Raw genomic sequence first — 22,128 nt, forward strand, 5'->3', positions numbered from 1 at the left:
AAACTCGTATTCCCCCAATAGGAAGTATGTGACTAATTTTCAGGACAATATCTGTATCCGTAATGATAAAAAGCCCAGAAAATTTGACCTATTTTAGCCCGAAGTAAGTCAAGGACGGATCAATACAGCTGAAATGCAAATTGAACTTGCACTCCCCCAAGAGGAAGTCTGTGATTAAATTTTAGGGCGATATCGGTATCCGTAATATAAAAAAGTCCGGAAAACTGTTTGACCTACTTGTAGTTCTAATGTAGGTCACGGACAGACGGACCAATCCAGTTGAAATGCAAACTGAACTTTTATTTCTCCGAGAGGAAGGTTATGACTAAATTTCAGGGCAGTGTCTATACCTGTGATGCAAAAAGTCCGGAAAACTGTTTGACCTGCTTATAGCCCTTAAGTAGGTCAAGGTGCGCTAATCTAGCTGAAATGAAAACTCACTCTTACGCTTTTTGAGGGAGAAATTGTGACCAAATTTCAAAGACGTGCGTGTACATACATCCGTTAGGGAATTTTTTTTTTTGGAAAACATGACCTCGGACGGATAGCCAGTCAGCCAGACGCATGTACAGCGCCACAACATAATACGTCCTGTCTAATGACGGACGTATAAAAAAGAATGAGATAATATTTATAAATGAACTAAAAAGTATGACCGTTGGAAAACCAAGAACTATGGGAAACATTCGCAGGACTCGGTAGCGGATCCAGGATTTCTGAGGGGGGGGGGGGGGGGGTATGAAAGTCAAGTATTAGCGAAAGTATTCAGCCATTATGGGTGCCAAATCTCGAGTTTTACTTACAATTTGTGGCGAAAAAAGGGAGGGGATCCTGTCCCCTTTTAAATCTGCCACTGAGACTAGCGAAGACATTGCTTTAAAAGTAAGTGTTATTTTTATCTGAACATGTCACGTGTTAGTTTATACACATTGATCAATAAAAACATAGAAGGACTTCTTTTAAAGAAATAATTTATAATTAATCATAAGGAGCAGGGAATAATTTCATACTTGAAAGGTGAGTGTGGACTCCCTCAGGGGTATTTAGATAATTTTCTACACATTTGCTGTCATTCAAAATCACGTGATGTAAATATACAATTAGAAGTCCGAGTCCTTTGAATTCCGGATGATCTTTAAAGCGCAGTTGAGAGTAAATACATGTAGATGTATTCAAATTGGTCAAAATTGTCAGTATTGATATGATATTTATCATTTAAACGATATATGTTTTTAAAAAAAACCATGCACTAGAGTAAATTGTGGAAATTGAACAGTTGTTTTTCGTATTGTAGGTGATGATTTGTATCCCCGAGATCTTATTTAGCTTTGTTTACTAACTTCTGTTTCGGATATATGACATGTGTTACATATCCCCTTCGAAAACTTTTCCCAGTTCTGTGGACACAAAAGCAGATATTTTTAGATGATCAAAAAGTCCTGTATTGAAAATAGATTAATAAAACAACTGCCTACTCACCTCCTCCGCTGGGCCTATGGAGGAAGGGTCCATGAATCTGGACGTCCTCGTCATCTCTTCACTTACTGCAGCACTCTACAGTAAATGTCAGGCAGACGACTGGGACGACAACCGACCAGCCTTTTCCTGAGTCTACACAGCACCTCATTGTGACATTATCACTAAATGTAAGTTTTACAAGTTCTTGTTTATTTAGATAATATAATGATTGTTGTGTATATACACATGACTAAACGTTTATGAGTGTTAAATCCAACAGTTTCCGGTCATGAATTAAACAAGCATTTTTTTTTCAATGTAAATCAATGTTTAATTTTTTTTTAATAATGAATCGCTGTCAATAGGCTGTAAAGTTCAATCTAAACTGGAATTTTGTTTTTAAACAAAAACACATATCGATTTCATTGTTGTGTATATACACATGACTAAATAATAATAATAATAATAAAGCCTTTATTTATCCAGGATTACATATTTAGAGATAACGCTAGTTTTCAATATGGCCCTGCATATAACATACATACAGACAGATATTAGTAAAATAAACACATATTAAAAGAAGTAGAATACATATAAACTTAAGAAATAATTATGAATGTAAGATAAATAGGAACAAAATGGAGCTTACAAAGTATGATGATAATCTCTAAGATAATTTCTCTTAAAACACACAACACTTGTTGAGTTTCTTATATTTTCACTTAAGGCATTCCACATTGTGCTTCCTGAAATGCTGAAAGATCTTCTAAAATATTCTGTTTTTGCCCTGGGTATATACATGTACAATATATTTGAATTAGAATTTCTAGTTTGCCTCTGACTTACTTTTGATACATATTTAAAAACATTTAAATAATCTGGCATTAAACCATGTAAAACTGTATACACTAAAATTACTTTTCTATAGACAAAGTAATCTGATAGAGGCAACCAGTTAAGTTCTGTAAACATGACATTAGATGGTGTTTCAAAATTTCTGATGTTAAGAATTACCCTTGCAGCTCGTTTTTGAAACATAAAAAGCTTATTCACATTTTCAGCATTTCTTGGATTGCTCCATATAGTACAACAATATGTAAAATGTGGAAAAATCATAGTATTAAAAATCTTCAGCAGCGCATCGTTTGACATAAAATATCTTATTCTTCTTTAAATGCCAATTCTCTTGGAAATCGTGTTCATAAGTGATTCTATATGACTTTTCCAGTTTATGAAGTTTCATCAATAATACCAAGTAATTTTGACTCCTGAACACATTCTATGACATGGTTATTTACTACTAAATTTGATTTTCGATACTTTGATAATTTTTGTGCAGATCCAATAAGCATACATTGAGTTTTAGACAGGTTTAAGTTCAATTTATTTTCCTTAATCCACATTATACTGCGCTGAAGATCTTCACACATCTTTGACTCAATGTTTTCCACTGACTTATCTGTTACATCTTGTGAAGTATCATCTGCATACATATTTACATGAGAATGGGCCTAAAATAGAGCCTTGTGGAACTCCAATGGTTACATTTTTTCATCCGATAAATTGCCTTTCCAAATAACTCTCTGAGTACGATTTGTTAGATATGATTTAAACCATTCAAAAGTATCATTGCATATGCCAAATGACTTGAGTTTGTGTAATAAAACATTGTGATTGACAGTGTCAAATGCTTTCCGTAAGTCTATAAAAAGTACACCAGTAAGTTTACCTTCATCAATATTTTTACGCCATCTATCTACTAGAGAAATAAGAGTACTTTCACATGAGTGCTTTGGCCTAAAACCAGACCGACAATCTGTAATTAGAGAATTTACTGACAAATACTCATAAAATGAATTAAAAACATGCCTTTCTAAAATTTTGCTAACACAGAGTAAAATGGATACAGGCCGATAATTATTAACTAAACTTTTATGAGTGTTAAGTCTACCAGTTTCCGGTCATGAATTAAACAAGCATTTCATACATTTTTTAAAAAATCAATGTTTAATTTTTTGGTAATGAATCGTTGTCAATAGGATGTAAAGTTCAATCAAAAATGGAATTTTGTTTTAAAAAACACATATCGATTTGATCGATAGCATTTTGACATCATTGTAAGAATTGGGCATACTTTTGTTTTTATAACATCTTACTCTTATTTATTTTTTTTTAATTTTTTTTTTTTATTATTTTTAAATACTGATGTAATATTTATAGGAGCGTGGGGGCCGTAATAAGACTCTAACTTATATGAGTGCCAATCTTCTGCGACAAATCACCTATAAATGTAGCATATAATTTTTATATTTGTATATGAAATTTTAAAAATATGAAAAAGAATATCGCAATGTAAATGATGTACAATCATTTAGCAGTGAATACTTGCACATAGTGCCATTGATAGTATTCTTAATGAACCACAATCTTACTAAAGCCTTTATCAGGTTATACTAGTCATTAATGAAGGATGTGGTCATATTGACTCCTTGGTGGTATACATGCACACCCATTTAGTCTGCTAAGACAAAAAAAAAAAAAAAAAAGGAAATTGGAAATATAGAAAAGAATGATTCTTTTAAACATTTTAGCTAACATTACCCGAACATTTCAAAACTTTTTAAATATGGAACTGAAAGGTGCATATGCTTGCTCTTGCAACATGTCTGCTGTTAAACTTCTTCAATATCATTTTGACATCGGTGGCCTTGTTTTCAATTATTTCTTTCTTCGATCACACTTTAATCAATGAGAGCGCATTCTCCAACGCACTAAAGTTTGGTTGGTTTACGTCCGGTCGAGAATTTTTCATTCTTATTGAGACGTCACCAGCTGTAGGTGAAATGCCACAAATTTAGACCTATGTTTAGCGCTCAGGGCCGTAACAGTGAGGTTTCTTTATCGTGCCAATACCTGCCGCGACACGGGACCTCCGTTCTTTGGGTCATATCTGAATGACCCGTTATTCTCACTTGTAGATGCCGAATTCGAACTCACGACCTCCCGGTTATGAAGCGATTGCTCTGCATGTACCACTTAACTACTATGATCCGTCTCTTTGAAAATGATTCATTGATTGACTGTATATTGTTTAACGCCCCTCTCGCGCATTTTTCACTCATGGAGACATCATCATTGCCTGTGAAGGGCTGCAAAATTTAGACATATTATGACCGGTCGACAGGGGATCCTTACTCCTTCTAGGCACCCATCAGAGGTGGGATCCACCTCTGATATGTCCAGGGGTTCGTGTTTGCTCAACTCTTTATTTTGTAATCCTTATAGGAGTTACGAGATTGATAACTTTTCGATATCTTCATCTTTCAAAATATCTGACAAAAATCAAGTTTGTCGGATTTCTAGGTTTAATTGAAGTTCTGGCATCAAAATTTTGACCTGAGTCCATTTTCAACAGGGGAAGTTGTTCGGAGACATTTGTGTTGACATTCCCATAATTATAGTTTGTTATCTGTTTGTATTTTTCCATTAAAATAGTAAAATTTACATATAGCATATTGGTTTGATTTGATAAATGGTATATATATATATATATATATATATATTAGGGATGTCAACAAATATTCATTCGACGAGTTTCTCTCTAAGGAACAAAAGAAAGTTGTCATGTGCGAAACAGAGTCTCGCATGGATGATATTCCTCTTCGTGACTCTATTGCTGTCCCTAACAATGATCTCGAACCACCAGCAAAAAGGTCTCGAAAACCCAGCGGAATCGACTATCTAACTCAGTTCTCACCCGAAGAGGAAAAATCAACAAGGAAGAATGAGCTAGAAAATTACATAAGCGAGCGTATCCAACCAACGAGGATCCTCTGTTATAGTGGCGCAAAAATGAAGATAAATCTACCGTTCTGTCTAAACTCGCCAAGAAATTTGTGAGTACCAGCGACATCAGTTCCTTCTCAGAGATTTTTGTTTTCTGTGGTTGGGCTTCTAATTATAAAACTTAGGAATAAACTGTGAAGTGAAATTGTTGACAACATAATCTAAATTTACCTGATAATTTAGATTCAGATTCTTTATTTCCGTGAGCCCCAGGCTCATTGGATATCATATACATAAATACAATTATAAAAGAAACAAAAATGGCATTGTGGAGATTTAATATATAATTTAATTATCTGTGTGTATATATCCTGTCTTTATTATATACTTTCAATTTCATCTCTTCTTTTTTCTTTAAAAGTTTGGGGGCATATATCACACGATATATGCCCGGAAACATTTCGGCCCGCAAACATTACGTCACAATCAAATTTCTACGCCGTTAATTTTCAAATTTTTCGTGTTTTTCATCTTTTACTAAGTTAAACCGATAAAGTTATTGTTAAAAATAAAATTATTGTTAGTTTCTAAATGAAATTGAAAATATATAATAAAAAGGTTATAGACTTTGTATGGGAAATATGACGACCTCGTTTTTTGTCGCGAACGGACCTCGCAAGCTCGGTCCGTCTACGCGCCAAAAAACTCGGTCGTCATATTTTCCCATACAAAGTCTATAACCTATAAGTATCGTTGTGATTAAAGGGATCAATGTCATAACAAATCTATTTATTTGTTTCTCATATTTGTCATTTGCAATCTAATAATTATAATCATTACTAGAAAATTAATTAATAAGAGAAAATGGCCAAGGTAGCAGGGGACAGTTTCGCACTATAGGCCCGGTCAACTTTTTCAAAAAATGGAATTACCCCGTATTTGAAGTGATATTACATGTGTAAAAATGTATATAATAATTTTAGGATGCATGTCAAATGTAGCTGAGTGCTTAGTAAAAATGTTGATATACAACATGTAGGTGTCACCATGATTCCTAGCATATAGATGGGTGCAAATACGAAACTAAGACACGTGGTCAGTTGCTGAAGAAATTCCTCAGGGTCTAGCAAAAGGTCTGTAGCTGTGAGGGAAGGTGGATGGCCCCATATGAGAGGTAGATTTTTGAGAAGGGCAGATAGGGTTCTTGATTGTGCACAGTGTCTAAATCCCCATGTTTGGTACTGTGATGGTGTGGGGGTGGTACGGATTAGCCCAAATGAGGGAAAATCAAAGCAAAAAAGGGGAACCTGCTCAGAGCATGTTTTGTGCACCAGCACCAGTATTTATAGATTACATGTAATTTAGGGTCATAATTTATTAACTACACTAATATGAAATACAAGTATGGACATAAAAGGGAAATATGATTTTTCATTAGTCTGTCATAATCTGACTTTGGTGTATACCCCCTATCCACATGTTTCAAAACCAAAGAAATTGTCCCCTGCCACCCAAGGCCTATTTAAATGTGTTTGTTTAATCTTTCAACACGTTGCGTCAAACACTATTATTGACAGGTAGTATTCCGTCTGTAGGAGTTATCTTTCTTGCTGCTTGTTAGACGATCGATTCATCAATTGGGGCTTTATCAAATCCCCTTTTATGCTTTATCTGTTTGTTTTAACAGTCAATACATTGATATAAAATATTTAATATGTATTGTACAGTGTCTCCCTAACTAAGTCTAGAGGTTTAACTTTCACACACCGATTATATATATATATAGGTAAAAGTCAAAGATTGAGGTCGTAGTACTTATCGCTTAGCACGGGCACTGGAAGTTAATGTAAATATATAGGAGTTGTGAGATTGATCACTGTTCGTTATCTTCACCTTACATAGTATGTGCATGTATAAAAAAGGAAGGGTAGAACACTCTTTTTGAGGCAAATTCGGGTTTGGGTTATTGTAGACATTTCTCAAACGGCCTGACGCGATGAATCGTTCACATATGCCTTACTTTCAATATCTGTAGGGTTTCGTTTCGTTCCAATGCCGTTCATACGAAGAAAAATATGTTTTTACTCCTCCAAGTGTCTAAGAATTTCGCTAGACTGTCTTACTTTCGGTTTAATCGCACTGAATTGAAAGGTAAGTTCTGAATTGGCCTCAAAAAGAGTGTCCTATCTTTCCTTTTTTATACATGCACATACTATATATTTACATTAACTTCCAGTGCCCGTGTCGCTTAGTAGGAAAACCTTGTAGGCAGGATACAAACCGAACCCATGGGGCTAGGACCGACAAACGTGGTACACATACACCTTATGCCAAGCCGAGGATGTATATTGTTTCTCAAGTTCAAAGGTCAAGTTCTAGTATCACTCAGCAGAAAAACCTTGTTTTCGCTACGGATACATATATTGCCCTGAAATTTAGTCACAAGCTTCCCTCGGAGAAATTATAAGTTCAATTTGTTTGTTTCAGCTGGATGGGTACACCATGACCTACTTTGGGGGTAAAAGTAGGTCAAACAGATTTCCAGATTTTTTATCAATTCAGAGTACATAATGGGCATGTGTTGTACCGTTTGCGGTACTCTTGTTGAACATATCAAACTAAAAATGTTGAATAGATTTTTTTTTAAAGATTTAAAAACAAAATTCCTTAGCTCCCATATTGTGACAATATGCATGCGATGGACATTTTGCATACCTGGAATGAACTTTGCAAAATGTGCACAAAGGCTAACAATAGTTCAATAATCCAACACTTCCTTGGGGAAATTACAAAATTTCCAATAAAAAGTTTCAGCAGAATTGAGAAACCGAAACTTTATAATAAATGTATTTTCTTGTCTTGAAACAATTCAAGTTTACTTGAATTTCATATTACAAAAAGACACATGTAGTACATTGCACAAAAATGTCATTAAATGATCAGTATCACAACACATTGCAAAAGAGCAAATCAGAACCTGAGGTCATCATTTCCTAAATATGAGTACAATTATAAATAAATGATAAGTAAAGAGGTAAAACAAAAAATAAAATTGTGGAATGCGTTTAAAATCACAGAACTGGGTCATTGTCCTGCAGTGTTAAGTGGTGGACGCCACCTTTTTGGCTTTGTATTCTGGATATCCTCGACAAGCTTTCTGCATCATGGTCAAGAAAGATGGAACACCAGTCTGGAAATAAATCAGACTTTTTTTAAGTTTACAGAGAGAGAGAGAGTGTGTGTGTGTGTGTGTGTGTGTGTCCAGAAATAAAACAACAGTTTACATGTACCAGTACATAAAAGGAAATATTCGATTGACCTCTTTTGAAATACTGTTTACAAACATTTGTATTGCATTTGTTTTATACACATCATCTTTAATACTTTAATGGACAATCCATTTAATATTCTTCAATAATCAGATTATTATTTCTAATTTCAACATTGTTTACGCGGGTCATGCATAGTTTCTGCAATGCTAGCTACCTTCATCACCCGATGAAACAACAGAAAGCATTTTATTGTTTAAATGAGAATCCTGTTAAATAACAAGTTATCCAGCTTCATTTCATTTATCTGTGAAAATTTTCAACTTAAACCATGTAACATACTAGTAGTAAGTATCTGCCAACTCGGAAATTACAGTCATCTACCAGTGCATGCATCATTAATGTGCACAACAGACCGGTAATTCATGGGCATTAATATGGTCAGGAATAGATGAGCCTCTGTATGAAAAGAAAGTACAGTGTATATACAAACCTTTGCTCCCCAATTAATTAACCACGTTGGAATCATGCCCTTTGGATTGTCATAGTATCTCATGAAAGCTACAAAATATTCAAAGAAAATTCTTTGTTAAAACTTGTACTCTCCGAAAAGTTATGCCTCTCATCCTATGAAGAAACTCGCTTTATAAAATGGCATACATGTACGATGGACAATATGTATGAAACCGGGTGGAAAATAATAGTGATGAGTCTAACCATGTGGTTTTCGTGATTGCTTTAATATGGTGATGTTGACAATCATTTAACAATGGTAAGACTAAATATGATAAGACCCTGAAACAAAATTTGAAAAACCATGAAACCTACAAAACCAAAATCATCCATATTATTTTCCACCTAGTTTCTATGGTACAAGATGTGGGAGCCAAATTTAGCAGAGACTGTGTTTCCTGCACTGAGGAATGAAGCCAGGAAATCTGAAATAAAAGTGCACTGCTCAACCAATTCAGTTAAAGGAATATATGCTAGTATGAAGGCCATGTATCTAACACTACTACATTGTTGCCTGCAGAGGGGCATCCCGGCATTCCTCAAGCTCCACAGGCATTTGCAATTCAAGGACTCCTGGAGAACTAGCATCTGTGGGGAAAAGTTCGGGATGCAATCTGTCCTGGCCACCAGAGAGTACTCAGGTCCCAACTGTAAGAGAGGCTGTGTTGCCTCTGCTGGGGATTGAACTGAGACCCCTGACACAATAGTTAATTGCCCTACCAACAGAGCTTAATGGTTACCCCACCAGCAAGAGATAGTAAGAACTAGTGGGAAAGTCATATATCTAACAGTACCAATGGGCACCAAATGTCATACACTGACATGCAAACCACTATCAGATGATGTTAAATGACCAAGTTTTATTTTACTAAAAGATAAAGATTTACAGATCATATACTAGTGGAAAAAAGAAATGGAAATTCGGTTTTTGTAATAGAACTTTTAAACATGTGGACAAAATTTAATCAAATTTGACACTGAGCTTCCACCATCATGCATTGTTAAAATGTATTTTAGTTAAAATCCATCCGACCGTGACCCTACTGCCTGTTTTCAGCAGATTTTTCAAGAAAGTGTGCATACGGGGTACTCCTGCACCATATAAGCTGGTAAATCAGTACATTGGTTTATAAATAATCGAACATTGGTTGATTGATCGTATATTGTTTAATGTCACGATCGAGAATATTTCACTCATATGGAGACATCACCATTGCCGGTGAAGGGCTGCAAAATTTATGCCTATGCTCGGCGCTTGCGGCCTTTGAGCAGGGAGGAATCTTTATCGTGCCACACATGCTGTGACACGGGGCCTCGGTTTTTGCGGTCTCATCCGAAGGATTGCCCCATTTAGTGGCCTCTTATGACAAGCGAGGGGTACCGAGGGCCTATTCTAACCCTGATCCCCACGGGAATAGCACAGATCAGCTACATGCCATTTCTTTTCAAAGTGATTGTAGAACAAAATGCTGCGACTGAATGAAGTCAATTGGGGTAGGTCCATTGCTCGGATAATGCAGGGGCATTCGTAACATCATATAGCCCAGCAATATGGTGTACATGGAACAACAATATCCCATTTAGTTGGGTGTCTCAGGGCCACAGGGAGAATGAGTGACCGTCCTAGGAGCTGATGCCCGCGCGTTAAGTCGCGACGTTAAGATAGAGGCATACATCTATCACACCTCGTAACCGATTTCAGACGGCGACAGAGACAGCACGACAAGTTGTTGGCACTCATGGTCAGCCAGTGAACGAATAGGAAACGGTTGCAGGAATTTCATTTAAGGCAACAACGTCCCTATGTTGGTCTACCACTTACGAAGTGGCGATGCCAATGTCTAATGCAGTGGCTGCTTGCACGTACACCTAATCGGTTTCGTTTGGCTCAATGGAGATGCATGTTCTTCACTAACGAGTTTCGCTTCACACAGATGGACAACAACGTGTCTATCGACGTCGTGGTGAGCGATATTTTTATGCTTGTGTAACGGAAAGCGACATATTCGGGGGAGGGTCAATTGTGGTATGGACAGAAATATCTCAAGGAGTGAAAACATCTCGTGGTTATCCATGGTAGTCTTACAGCAGTAACATATCGGGATCAGATCTTCAGGCCACACGTCCTTCCTTTTATCCATCGTAACCTTACGTTGTAGCAGGACAACACGAGGCCCCATATTGCTAGGCTTTGTCGTGACTCTCTTGCTCAAAACAACGCCCTAGCTCTTAATTGGTCACCATACAGTTCAGATTTGTCCCCAATCGAGCATTTGTTGGACTAGCCGGACAGGAGGGTTAGGAAGCGGGTCAACGTCCCCTTAACGTCACTCAACTCACACAGGCCCTTATTCGGGAGTGGAATAGTTTTCCTAAAAGGTTAATAGACCACCTTGATGGGATCAATGTTAAGAGAGCAAGAGCAGCGATTGAATCCAGGGGTGGGCAAACACGCTACTGATTTGGATCGGGAACGGCGTAGGGTACCCTTGTTTTAACGCTATCCACACAACTGCCGTCTGTGAATAGGACAACAAAAATCATCAAAATGAATCCAGAAATGATGAAATAATTGAGAAATCGAACAATGAAACAATCATCAATGAATCATATAAAATATAACTATGGAAAATAAACTTGTGTTCCTTTTTTCCGTTAATGTATAATGCATCTATATTGTAATAACATCAGTAAGTACCTTTAGATCCCACTTTGCCATCAGTGGTTAGAACGCAGCATTGTTTGTAATCATCCACCCTGATTATACCAGACTTTTCCGGAATCTCTGAGCATTCTACACTCTTGGCCATCACTGCATACACTTTATGGCCATTGTGATCCATCTCCTTGTACTCTCTTTTATAAACATACTATTGTCTGTGTTAAGTACAAACAATATATCTGATGGTCAGGTCTATAACAGTTTGTTTACATAGAGCTGAACTCAGCAATTCTTTATTGAGCTGAACTCAGCAATTCTTCATTTTGAGCTGAACTCAACAATGCTTTATTAAGTTGAACTCATCAAATATTTATTGAGTTGAACTTAACAATCCTTTATATAAAACTCGGCAATTCTTTACATTGAGTTGAACTCACCAATTCACGAAAACAAAGAAAATGATATGATGAATATAAGAAATAGTCCATTGATAAAATGATCTTAAAAAGCATGCATAAAAATAAGACATTGATATGCTGTAAAATTAAACAAGACCACATATCAGTCAAATTTACATCTTAAGAGCAAATACATTTCTTATCATTTTGTTGTTTCCTTGCATTTAGTGCCAAATATCTGACATAGAAATAGCATATTTTGTTTTAAACAGACAAAAAAATTCAATTTCAGATACCATAATCTGCCATCAATAGAATCTTTTATAATTTTTGTCATTTTCCATGCAAGCCAAACAAGTGAAATGGAACAGATAAAGGATACATCTCGGTGTGACATTGGAAATGGATATGCAACGTCCCAGTATATAACCTTCATCCCGTTAGCTTCTCTTTCAAACAATTCTACAAAACATCAGTAGTTTATACTTATACATTGTATGTGTATGGTGATCAATTTTTTATTTTTAAAAATGAAAGTGTTTGAAAAATCATTTTGTAGCAATAACAAGCTCATCCCCAAAAGAAAACATCACATGCCTTGATGGAAAATAAAAGATAATTATGCAAAAAAAGTAATTCTATATAAGTTTGTAAGGTTGCAATCTGCCTACCAGGTGTGGGATAGTAAAATTAGTGCACCTAAACATGCTATTTATCATTGTTACTATAATTCATTCAGTTACAAATCTCTTTCATTTCTGCAGTAAAGGTGTGTGCTCTAAATAGTAACAAGATGTACTGTGAGCAATGCTCACTAAGAATACCCCCACTTACCCCAATCTCCCAAAGGGTATTATTGTTAATAGGTATAAATTACCTCTTTCCTGAGTGTAAAAATATGGTATGCCTTTGTAGAAGAAAATGGAAGATATAGTCCAAACACAAATCCATGGCATAAACCTATAATTTTGACCTTGAGATCAAAGGTCAAGGTCATCAAGAGGTCATGAATGTACATGACACATAGTCTCATGGTGATACACCCATGTCTTATGGTATGACTAAGTCAAAACCCTATAATCAATTTCGACCTTGAAGTCAAAGTTCAAGGTCATATAGAGGTCATCAAGGTACTCAACACATCGTCTCATGGTGATACACTCATGTGTCAAATATGATATGCCTATGTCAAAGAACAAAGAAGTCATGGCCCTGACATGAATCCATTGTAAAAACCTTTAATTTTGACCTTGAGGTCAAGGTCATATGGAGGTCATGAAGGTACATGACACATCTTCTCATGGTGATACACTCATGTGTCAAATATGGTATGCCTATGTCAAAGAACAAAGAAGTTATGGCCCGTACACGAATCCATTGTAAAAAAAAAACCTTTAATTTTGACCTTGAGGTCAATGGTCAAGGTCATATAGAGGTCATGAAGGTACTCGACACATCGTCTCATGGTGATCCACCTGTGTGCCAAATATGGTATGCCTAAGTCAAAGAACAAAGAAGTTATGGCCCGGACACGAATCTGCACAAACAGACAGACGGACGGACAGAGTGATTCCTATATACCCCCCAGAACTTCGTTCGGGGGTATAAATACAAGGTCCTACATTAATGTTTTCTTGAAAACAAATTTGTGCTGTCTTAATTCTATTTACTTGCATAATTTGCATAACATGTAAAAGTTGGTTGAATTGCAAGGCCACAAGGTCTTGTCATGAAGAATATATATTCAAAATATGAAAGCCCTGCCTTAAATAGTTCAAGCCCTACATTAAATGATTCAGGAGATATTTTTAAAATAGTACATTGTAGGTCAAAATCAAAAGTCACAAGGTTAGAAACTTTGGTACAAAAAAAAAGTTTTATCACAACGAATGTATATATGAAATATGAGTGTGAGTAAGGTTTAAAAGGTTTGAAATTTGGGTCAGACTCCAAGGTCAAGTTCACAAGGTCATGTATGAAATGTAAGGCCTTACTATAAGAAAACTATAACATGCAAATTATGAAAATCCTAGTTTAAATAGTTCAGGAGAATACATTAGGTTTTCTTAAAAGTAGGTAAATTCCAAGGTCAATGTGACAAGGCTAAAATCTTTGGTATTTATATAATGTCTTTTCACTAAAAATGTGTATGTGAAATATGAGTTCCCTATCACTAAAACTTGAATCCCTTCACCCAAAAATAATTTGTACCAAGTTCGATTGATCGGCCCTTCTTCTGGAGAAGAAGATGGAAATATGAAGAATTTACAGATAGACAAAAGGTGATCAGTACAGCTCACTTGAGCTCTCAGCTCAGATGAGCTAAAAAAGATGGGATGAAGGAGGTAATGGAAGGAAAGGGGAGGCATTGACACCTTGTCTGCATATCCTACAATATTACAGCATGCTTACTGCAGACTTCACAAAACATTTCTACTTTCACTGTCACCTGGAAACTCTTCAAACCATATAATATCCTGAAAGTTTTTGTTTTTTGCTCAAATGAACTGAAAGCTCAAGTGTAAAGAATTGAAATGATAGTTAACAAGAAGAAGTTAAAAATGTCTATTGTTCACACATTTAATAACTGACCACTTTGGCCCCACCCTGATACCAAAACCCCTACCCCTGGGATCATCAAATTTACAATTTTGGTAAAGGACTACCTATTCTTTTTAAATATCTATTTAGTTTCAATATACATGTAGTACCAATAGCACTAAAGAAGATGTTATTTAAGTGTTTTACACATAAACACTATACACCAAGTTTGGCCCCGCCCTAGGGTCAGAACCACTACCCCGGGGATCATGAAATTTATAGTTTTGGTAGAGGTCTTCCTGGTCTACATTACCGTGCATTTAGTTTTTCTTACACATGTGCGGTTCTTGATTTTTGAAAATTGGTTAATTTTGGGCAGTTTTTGCCCCGCCCCTAAGGCCCCAGCGGTGCGGAGCTGCAGTCCTGAAATTTACAATTTATGTCCCCCTTGTCCAAAAGATGCTTCATACCAAATTTGAAGAGAATTGGACATGCAGGTAGTTATCAAGAAGAAGTTAAAAATGTTCAATTGTTAACACACGACGGACGACGCATAGCGACGGACGACAACCAATTGCAATAGGTCACCTGAGTTTACTCATATCTTTTTTAATAAAAATCTTTTTCAGAACCAATGGGCTAAAAGAGTCGAAATTTACATGAAAGCTTCTTGACATAGTGCAGATACAGATTTCTAAAAATAATGGCACCTGGAGGTAGGGTGGGGCCACAATAGGGGAAAAAATTGCGAATATATAGCGAAAATCTTTTTAAAAAATTCTCAAGAACTACTGGGCCAGAAAGGTTTAAATTTACATGGCAGCTTCCTGTCATAATGCAGATTCAAGTTCATAAAAAATCATGGCCCCCGGGGTTATGGTGGGGCCACAATAGATGATCAACATTTTCATATGAATATATAGGAAAAATCTTTTAATAAACTTCTTCTCAATAACCTTTGAGCCAGGAATGTTCAAATTTACATAGCAGCTTCCTGGCATAGTGCAGATTCAAGTTTGTTAAAACAATGGCACCCAAGGGTAGGATAGGGCCACAATAGGGAATCAAAGTTTTACATGTGAATATATTTTTAAAAATCTTATCAAGAACCACTGGGCCAGAAAAGTTCAAATTTACATGAAAGCTTCCTGATATAGAGTGGATCCAAGTCTGTGCAATTCATGGTCCTGGGGATAGGATGAGGCCACAGCAGGGGATCAATGTGTTATATACTGACATAGGGAAATCTTTAAAAATATTTCTTGAACTATCTAAGCTAAGGCTTTCATATTTTGTACATACATTCTTTAAGGAAATACCTTTCATGTGATGCAATGGTATGTGATCATGTGATCTTGTGACCTGGACCTGGATTGATTGATTGATTGTATATTGCTTAACGTCCCTCTCAAATGGAGACGTCACCATTGCCGGTGAAGGGCTGCAAAATTTAGGCCAATGCTAGGTGCTTACAGCCTTTGAGGAGGGAGGGATCTTTATCGTGCCATACCTGCTGTGACACGGGGCCTCAGTTTTTGCGGTCTCATCCGTAGGACCACCCCATTCAGTCTCCTCTTACTACAAGTAAAGGGTACTGAGGACCTATTCAGTATCTCCTAAACTGTTTTAGATAAAACTTCCATATGTTGTACATAGATTTCTCTTGGCAAGGTCTTTCATATCATACCATGATCTATGACCTTGTGACCTAGGTTTTATCCAGAACAGCAAGATCATGTTAATCATATTAGTGTTAATGCATCTCTGTGTTATGTGAATTTATTTTCAGTTATGTCGTGGTCCTTTGGGGCTAGATTGGGGCCACAGAATGGGGTCAACCTTTTTCATGGGAATAAAGATTGATGAAAAGGTCTTTTAAAAATCACAACAGCTCAACAATGGCAGAGTAAAGATGACTCGGGTAAGTGATGTGCCCCATGGGCATCTTGCATAGATGATACTATTTCCTTCAAATCAACTTCAAAGCAGGTTGTATTGACAACCTACATCGCTATAACGACAGGGTGTCAAGCCACTTTTGGTCTAAAAAATATACTAGGATCATAGGAAATTATTTTGCAGTGTATAGGGCAAATATAGGGATTTTTACAGCGGATTTATAGGAATGAATAAGGTTTTTATTAAGGAATTTGTATAAAAGTTTATTGTTTCTGCATAAATATCTAGCAAGCATAGTATGCATAAAAATCTAGCAAGCATAATATCTTACTGGAGAAGAAACAATATTAAACATAAACAAAGACAAAATCCTTTCAGATGTGGACAGTTTTCCATCCAATAGACAGTTCTTATACAATCATCATAGTTATTCTCTTCATAACAATCTAATTAAATATCAATCTGGTATCAGCTCCTGGATTATTTGGGTTTTTTTTCTCTTGGCACATATAACAACAATCTAAGAGTAATGCAAGATGGATAAAGTAATTAGATTGCAAAAATAATGGCTCCTCCTTCCCTAGCCATTTCCTTTCCTCCCATTTATTTCTTTATATTTTCTTTTCAAATTAAAACATAACTAGTAGTAGTCACTCTTTATGACATGTAAATTAAAGAAAGGAATATAATAAATGTCATTAACATATTAGAACCTAATGCATGAAATGTTTTTAACGTTTTTGCTTCTTGCTACTTGCTTCGTCATTTCCAGCTTTTTCACTGTTTTCTCTTAGTAGACTTCTCTCCTTTAATTTCTTTATCTTTCCTTTTTTAACTTGAATATAATGTGAAGAGGTTTGAAATAACTTCTTTATCAATGATTAAGACATTCATATATATATATGTGTGTGTGTGTGTGTGTGGCCTTTTCAGTGCTTTTATATATAGGTATATAAAAGCACTGAAATGTCATGGCCTTTCCAGTGCTTTTATAAATTTCTTTACTGACCTTGTATCTTCTCAGATCCGACACTTTAAGAAAGTAGGGTGTTGTTGGGTTTTTGTGCTTTTATATATATATATATATATATATATAATCATTTTTGAAAATAGGACTGTCATTTTTTGGGATATATAGGGCTTATAGGGATTTTGATGATCTATAGGGAAAATATAGGAACCTTCAAGAAAATATAGGTATAAATAGGGACTTGACACCCTGTAACAGCCATAGAAATTGAAAAATTCTTACTTTAAGGTAGCTCATTACACTACAATTTTATTTAATGGCTCGTTAAAACACCTCTTATGAAGTATGATTTCACCATCGAAAGAGTGATACAAGCTCTCCATTATTTGATATGAATTTTTTGTGATTCTGTTTATGCATGTCTCATATCTAAAAAGTGTGTTGACCTATATATTTTATTTGATGATTTACTAGTTTTAACTCTGATAAATAGAAATAAACACACTATATATACTTTTATCGGATCATAATGTGAATATGCCCTGAGTTTGACCTTGTTACCTCAAAAACAACAGGGGCATCTACTACTTTGTGGGTACCAGTGTTCCAAGTTTAATGTCTATCAAGTAAAGCATTGTCAAGATATTGAGTAGAAAATATTTCCTTCTGTCTGGAGTAGTATGACCCTGGCTTTTGACCGTGTGACCTCAAAATACTGCAGTACTTTCGTAATTGGGGTATATTTTCCTGCCACCGAAGCCAAATTCAGACCACTATCAATGAACAGCAAGACTCTTCTGAAATTTAATTGTTATTATGAAATGTGTAGCGTTTAGCTGGGTTTAATTGCCAGTAGCCACATTGCTTAGTTGGTAAAGCACCTGACTAGAGATTCAGGCGAACTGGGTTTGAATCCCGGTCTGGTCCTATGCATTTTCTCCCTTCCTGTTACACATGCAATAAGCATGTATCAGGTATAGAACAGCATGTCCTGGGATACCTAAATGTATATACATGTACCTACATGATTCTGGATTCACTGACTATGATGACAATTGATGTGAAGGATTTATGAATCAATATTACCCTTTTGAAAACTCAGTATCAGCTCAGTGGATCATTTTACTTCAAATTAAGCAATATTTCAATGTATGAGCAATTTCCAGCTAACCAATATTTTAATGCAAAGAAAAAAATCTTGTTGGGGAATTATTTTTATTTCAAAATAAGATATATTTAAAATTCACCAACTTCAATTAATAAGCAAACTTGAATCTTCATTAAGGAAAATAATACAACTCTGGCTCTTCTGGATCTTAGAAGACTTAAGGTAGCTCCAACCTTGTGCAACATCATAGGTTTATGCAAAATCATCATTTGATTTGCATGATAGAAATATATCTTGATGGGGAATTTTATCCACTGGGTGTAATAAACAATCTGGTGAACTATTTGATACGGAATAAGTTTATATTTTCTATGAATAATCAATTATCCATATTTAAAAATGTTATCAAGGTCAGGAACTCTTATGTTGTACATTCTTCATTGTGGGTATGCTATACAATGATTTCCCAGATATCTAATTTATACATGTATATTTATTTATAAGGTAGGTTTTCGAAACTGTAGAAATTAAAATTTTGTCATTTTAACCAGTTTTTATGTATTTTTATTATGCTGTTTAATCAAAATGTGTGATTTTTTTTCATGATGACTAATACTTCTGTTTGTGTATGTTTGACATCTTTAAAAAGGTGGTAACATATACATTTTCTTTGGTTATTGATTAAACCATTAATATTGATAAGTCACAAAAGCACCGGTGAAGCTACCAAAAATACAAACCCAAAACCCTATTTTAACTAGTATTTCTTACTTCTCTCCCTTTGGAATGTTGGGCATGGCCTTTCATTTGAACGATGTTTAATCCCTTTCATTAGAAAAATTCACATAGCATTTGGCTCAGAGTACAATTCTTGAAAGTAGGTTTGTTGGTCTCTCAATTTTTTTTTTAATGAAAACATTGAAAGCTGATGCATTACAATAATTGTATAGTGTAACAAGAAAGGAGAAAATGCAATGGATCAGACCGGGATTTGAACCCAGGCCCCCTGAATCTCTATAGTCAGGTGCTCTACCAACTTAGCTATCTGACCACCGGCAATCGAACCCGGCTGACTGCTACATTCCTCCCTTCTTTAATGTCTTCACACTTGAAGACACCAACCCAGGATCTTAATCCCCTAGCAGGCATTTTCACCTGTCAGTTCCAGGGGCTGGTCTACGGAACCAAATGTAACAGGAGGGAGAAAATGTAACGGACCAGACTGGGATTCCAACCCGGGCCCCCTGAATCTCTAGTCAGGTGCTCTACCAACTGAGCTAACTGGCCACCGGTGATCGAACCCGGTTGAGCACTACAATAATATAACAATTAAGAGCACATAGGTTCTTACCAGATACATAGCTGTCCCAGATTTTTCTGTACTCAAGATCTAGGTATACTTCAGCACACACATCTGCTGGGCAGTCATCCAATGTGCCATATACCTTGTACTCGTACAATCCTGAAGTCTTCAAATGAAAAGCAACATAATATTCAACATTAACAAGAACAATATTTTTATTTTTTTTTGGTGGTGATAGTGGACTTCAGTCTATTTCAAAGAATACGGGATGTTACGCCCCTGAGGATGTTTTGTGCTGAGACGATTCGCCCCAAAAGACGATTCACCCTGAAACATTTCGCCCTAGGACAATTCACACTCAGACGTTAAAAAAAGATATTAAACTTAAATTGACGATTGTCTTTATATTCTTTATTTTGTAGAGTAATGTTTATAAATATCCATACTGATTAAAAAATAAATTAATAGTCTATGTTATATAGAAATAATCAAACATGAGGAATTATAATATTATAGGGATGAACACTCTCAAAAAACTAGGTAAGTTATCTCTATAAGCGAGATTAAAGACAACTATCGGGATGGCGGTACCACTTCAAATATTAAGTTAATTTGCGTTTGTCGGGATTAATATGAATTTGGAGGTGCTCAGAAAAAAGTGGGGTTTATGGATCAAATTTTTGCATATAGGCAAAAATATGAAAATTTCATATACAATACCAGATACATTAATATAGATGATTTCAAAAATTGGTGTTGTGTTATATATTTCAACGTACCAGATTAACATTTGAATTTGTTCCAAGTTGTAAATCTATTTCTCTGAGAGTGAAAAAAAATGCTTTTCTAAATAAGAGACCATAATTTCCTTAGATATACCCTCCTAAATCCGCTACCGGATATACATGTATAATTTCGATTAAGAAATATGAAAAATTGAATGTTCTGTATCACTTGAACATGTGACCATAAATCATATATAAAATGTTTAAGCAGCCCTGTCCAATCAGACTTGTATATCATTAAATATCATTAAATATGAATGCTTTATATCAAAAGGAAACTTCAATCACACTCAAGTACTAATCAAAATCAAGATCTAATATGTTTACATCAAATGTAATCAGACAAAATTTCTTAGATATGTAGTTATATAGATAATAACCAAAGTAATTGGAAAATGCATAGGACGTTTCGCACCACAAATAAGGGCGAATCGTCCTAGTGCGAATCGTCTTAGTACGAAACGTCTTTTGGGGCGAAAGGTCCCGTTACCATTTCAAAAATAAATTTGTACATAAATTTCGGTTTTTCGTGTTACCAATGTTGACCATAGATCAAATGACTGGTCATGCAATGTTAAACGACTGAGCATTGTAACCAATATCTCTCAATGAATTCATATGTTCCATTCTATTAAACAAAAATGATTAAAGTTTGTACCTGGTTATATTGTCTGTATATTTTGACTCCGTGACTTTCAGTGAAAAACTCCCATCCATCAACGTCTGGAGAATCCAATTCTCGGACGACGGACTCAAATTCAAGATCATTGAACACGTTAAAATTTGAATCTGTCATTGTCTAATCAGCTAGTTATGCACTTGACAATGAAATAACGTGAATGTGTCTGTTCCCGTTTCTGTCTGCTGTTTACAGCATGTGTTGTTTTGTTTACTTCCGGTACAAGGTAGCTAACTTTCCTTTCGGAGTTCCTCGAGTATTTTTTTTTTTCTAAGAGTGCGTTCGAGATTACGAATACCATTGTACTCGTGCTCTGTTCTTAGAGTCGCGAATGATGAGAGCATGTGCACACGAACGTGTTCTTATTCTTCTACAGAGAGAGTGTGAATTCTTGTACCTAGAACTCCTATTCGTGATGTGTACTCGGCGTCCCGGATCGACAGGAATTTGTACTCGTTCGAAGAACGACGGTCTCGAACGCACTTCAAATTATGTGTTACTCAGGTGGTTTGCCCCGAGTTGTTTCACACCGGTTCGTTTTGCCTTCATCCTAATTTAGGTACACCTAGCGCTGCGTACAAATCATGGCGAAACGATATTGTAAACGTTGACACAATTTCCTCAGATGTAGTATACACCAATTTGGCGGAGCTACCATTATCCAGAGAAGGCTGGCCACGGTCCTAGAAAAGAAAAGTTTTATTTTTTTAATAAGTGTATATATTCATAAAATACCTTTAAAAATGCACAGAAATTG

General features: G+C 35.7%; 2 protein-coding genes, 1 long non-coding RNA gene and 1 other non-coding gene across 5 annotated transcripts in view; 1 reads left to right on the forward strand and 3 right to left on the reverse strand.

Moving 5' to 3' along the window:
* LOC125683402 (transient receptor potential cation channel subfamily M member 2-like) overlaps window positions 1-1,631 on the reverse strand; it is a 61,401-nt gene extending 59,770 nt beyond the window's left edge. The window contains exon 1 of one of the 2 annotated variants that reach the window (XM_048924539.2): window positions 1,480-1,630. In XM_048924539.2, the coding sequence (XP_048780496.1) occupies window positions 1,480-1,533 (54 nt within the window). In that variant the 5' untranslated portion in view covers window positions 1,534-1,630. Of the gene's footprint in view, window positions 1-1,479 lie in introns of both variants that reach the window. The other variant, XM_056140667.1, reaches the window with a different exon arrangement.
* LOC130046937 (uncharacterized) lies at window positions 1,517-20,498 on the forward strand. Its single transcript, XR_008796007.1, has 3 exons — window positions 1,517-1,646; window positions 16,417-16,548; window positions 20,146-20,498. It is a non-coding gene; the product is annotated as an uncharacterized LOC130046937 (long non-coding RNA).
* LOC125647504 (phosphatidylcholine transfer protein-like) lies at window positions 8,094-21,596 on the reverse strand. Its single transcript, XM_048874190.2, has 6 exons — window positions 21,351-21,596; window positions 19,956-20,073; window positions 12,469-12,548; window positions 11,725-11,896; window positions 9,007-9,074; window positions 8,094-8,434 (listed from the first exon to the last, which is right to left on the reverse strand). Exons 1-6 carry the CDS (start codon window positions 21,486-21,488, stop codon window positions 8,345-8,347), a joined length of 666 nt encoding a protein of 221 aa, XP_048730147.2. The 5' UTR covers window positions 21,489-21,596; the 3' UTR covers window positions 8,094-8,344.
* Window positions 19,581-19,655, reverse strand: Trnay-aua (transfer RNA tyrosine (anticodon AUA)). Its single transcript is given in 2 exon segments — window positions 19,581-19,615; window positions 19,619-19,655. It is a non-coding gene; the product is annotated as a tRNA-Tyr (tRNA).
* Window positions 21,597-22,128: the final 532 nt, after the last annotated feature.

This window comes from Ostrea edulis, chromosome 6 (assembly GCF_947568905.1).
Source record: "Ostrea edulis chromosome 6, xbOstEdul1.1, whole genome shotgun sequence".
In the NCBI taxonomy this organism is placed as follows: Eukaryota; Metazoa; Mollusca; class Bivalvia; order Ostreida; family Ostreidae; genus Ostrea; species Ostrea edulis.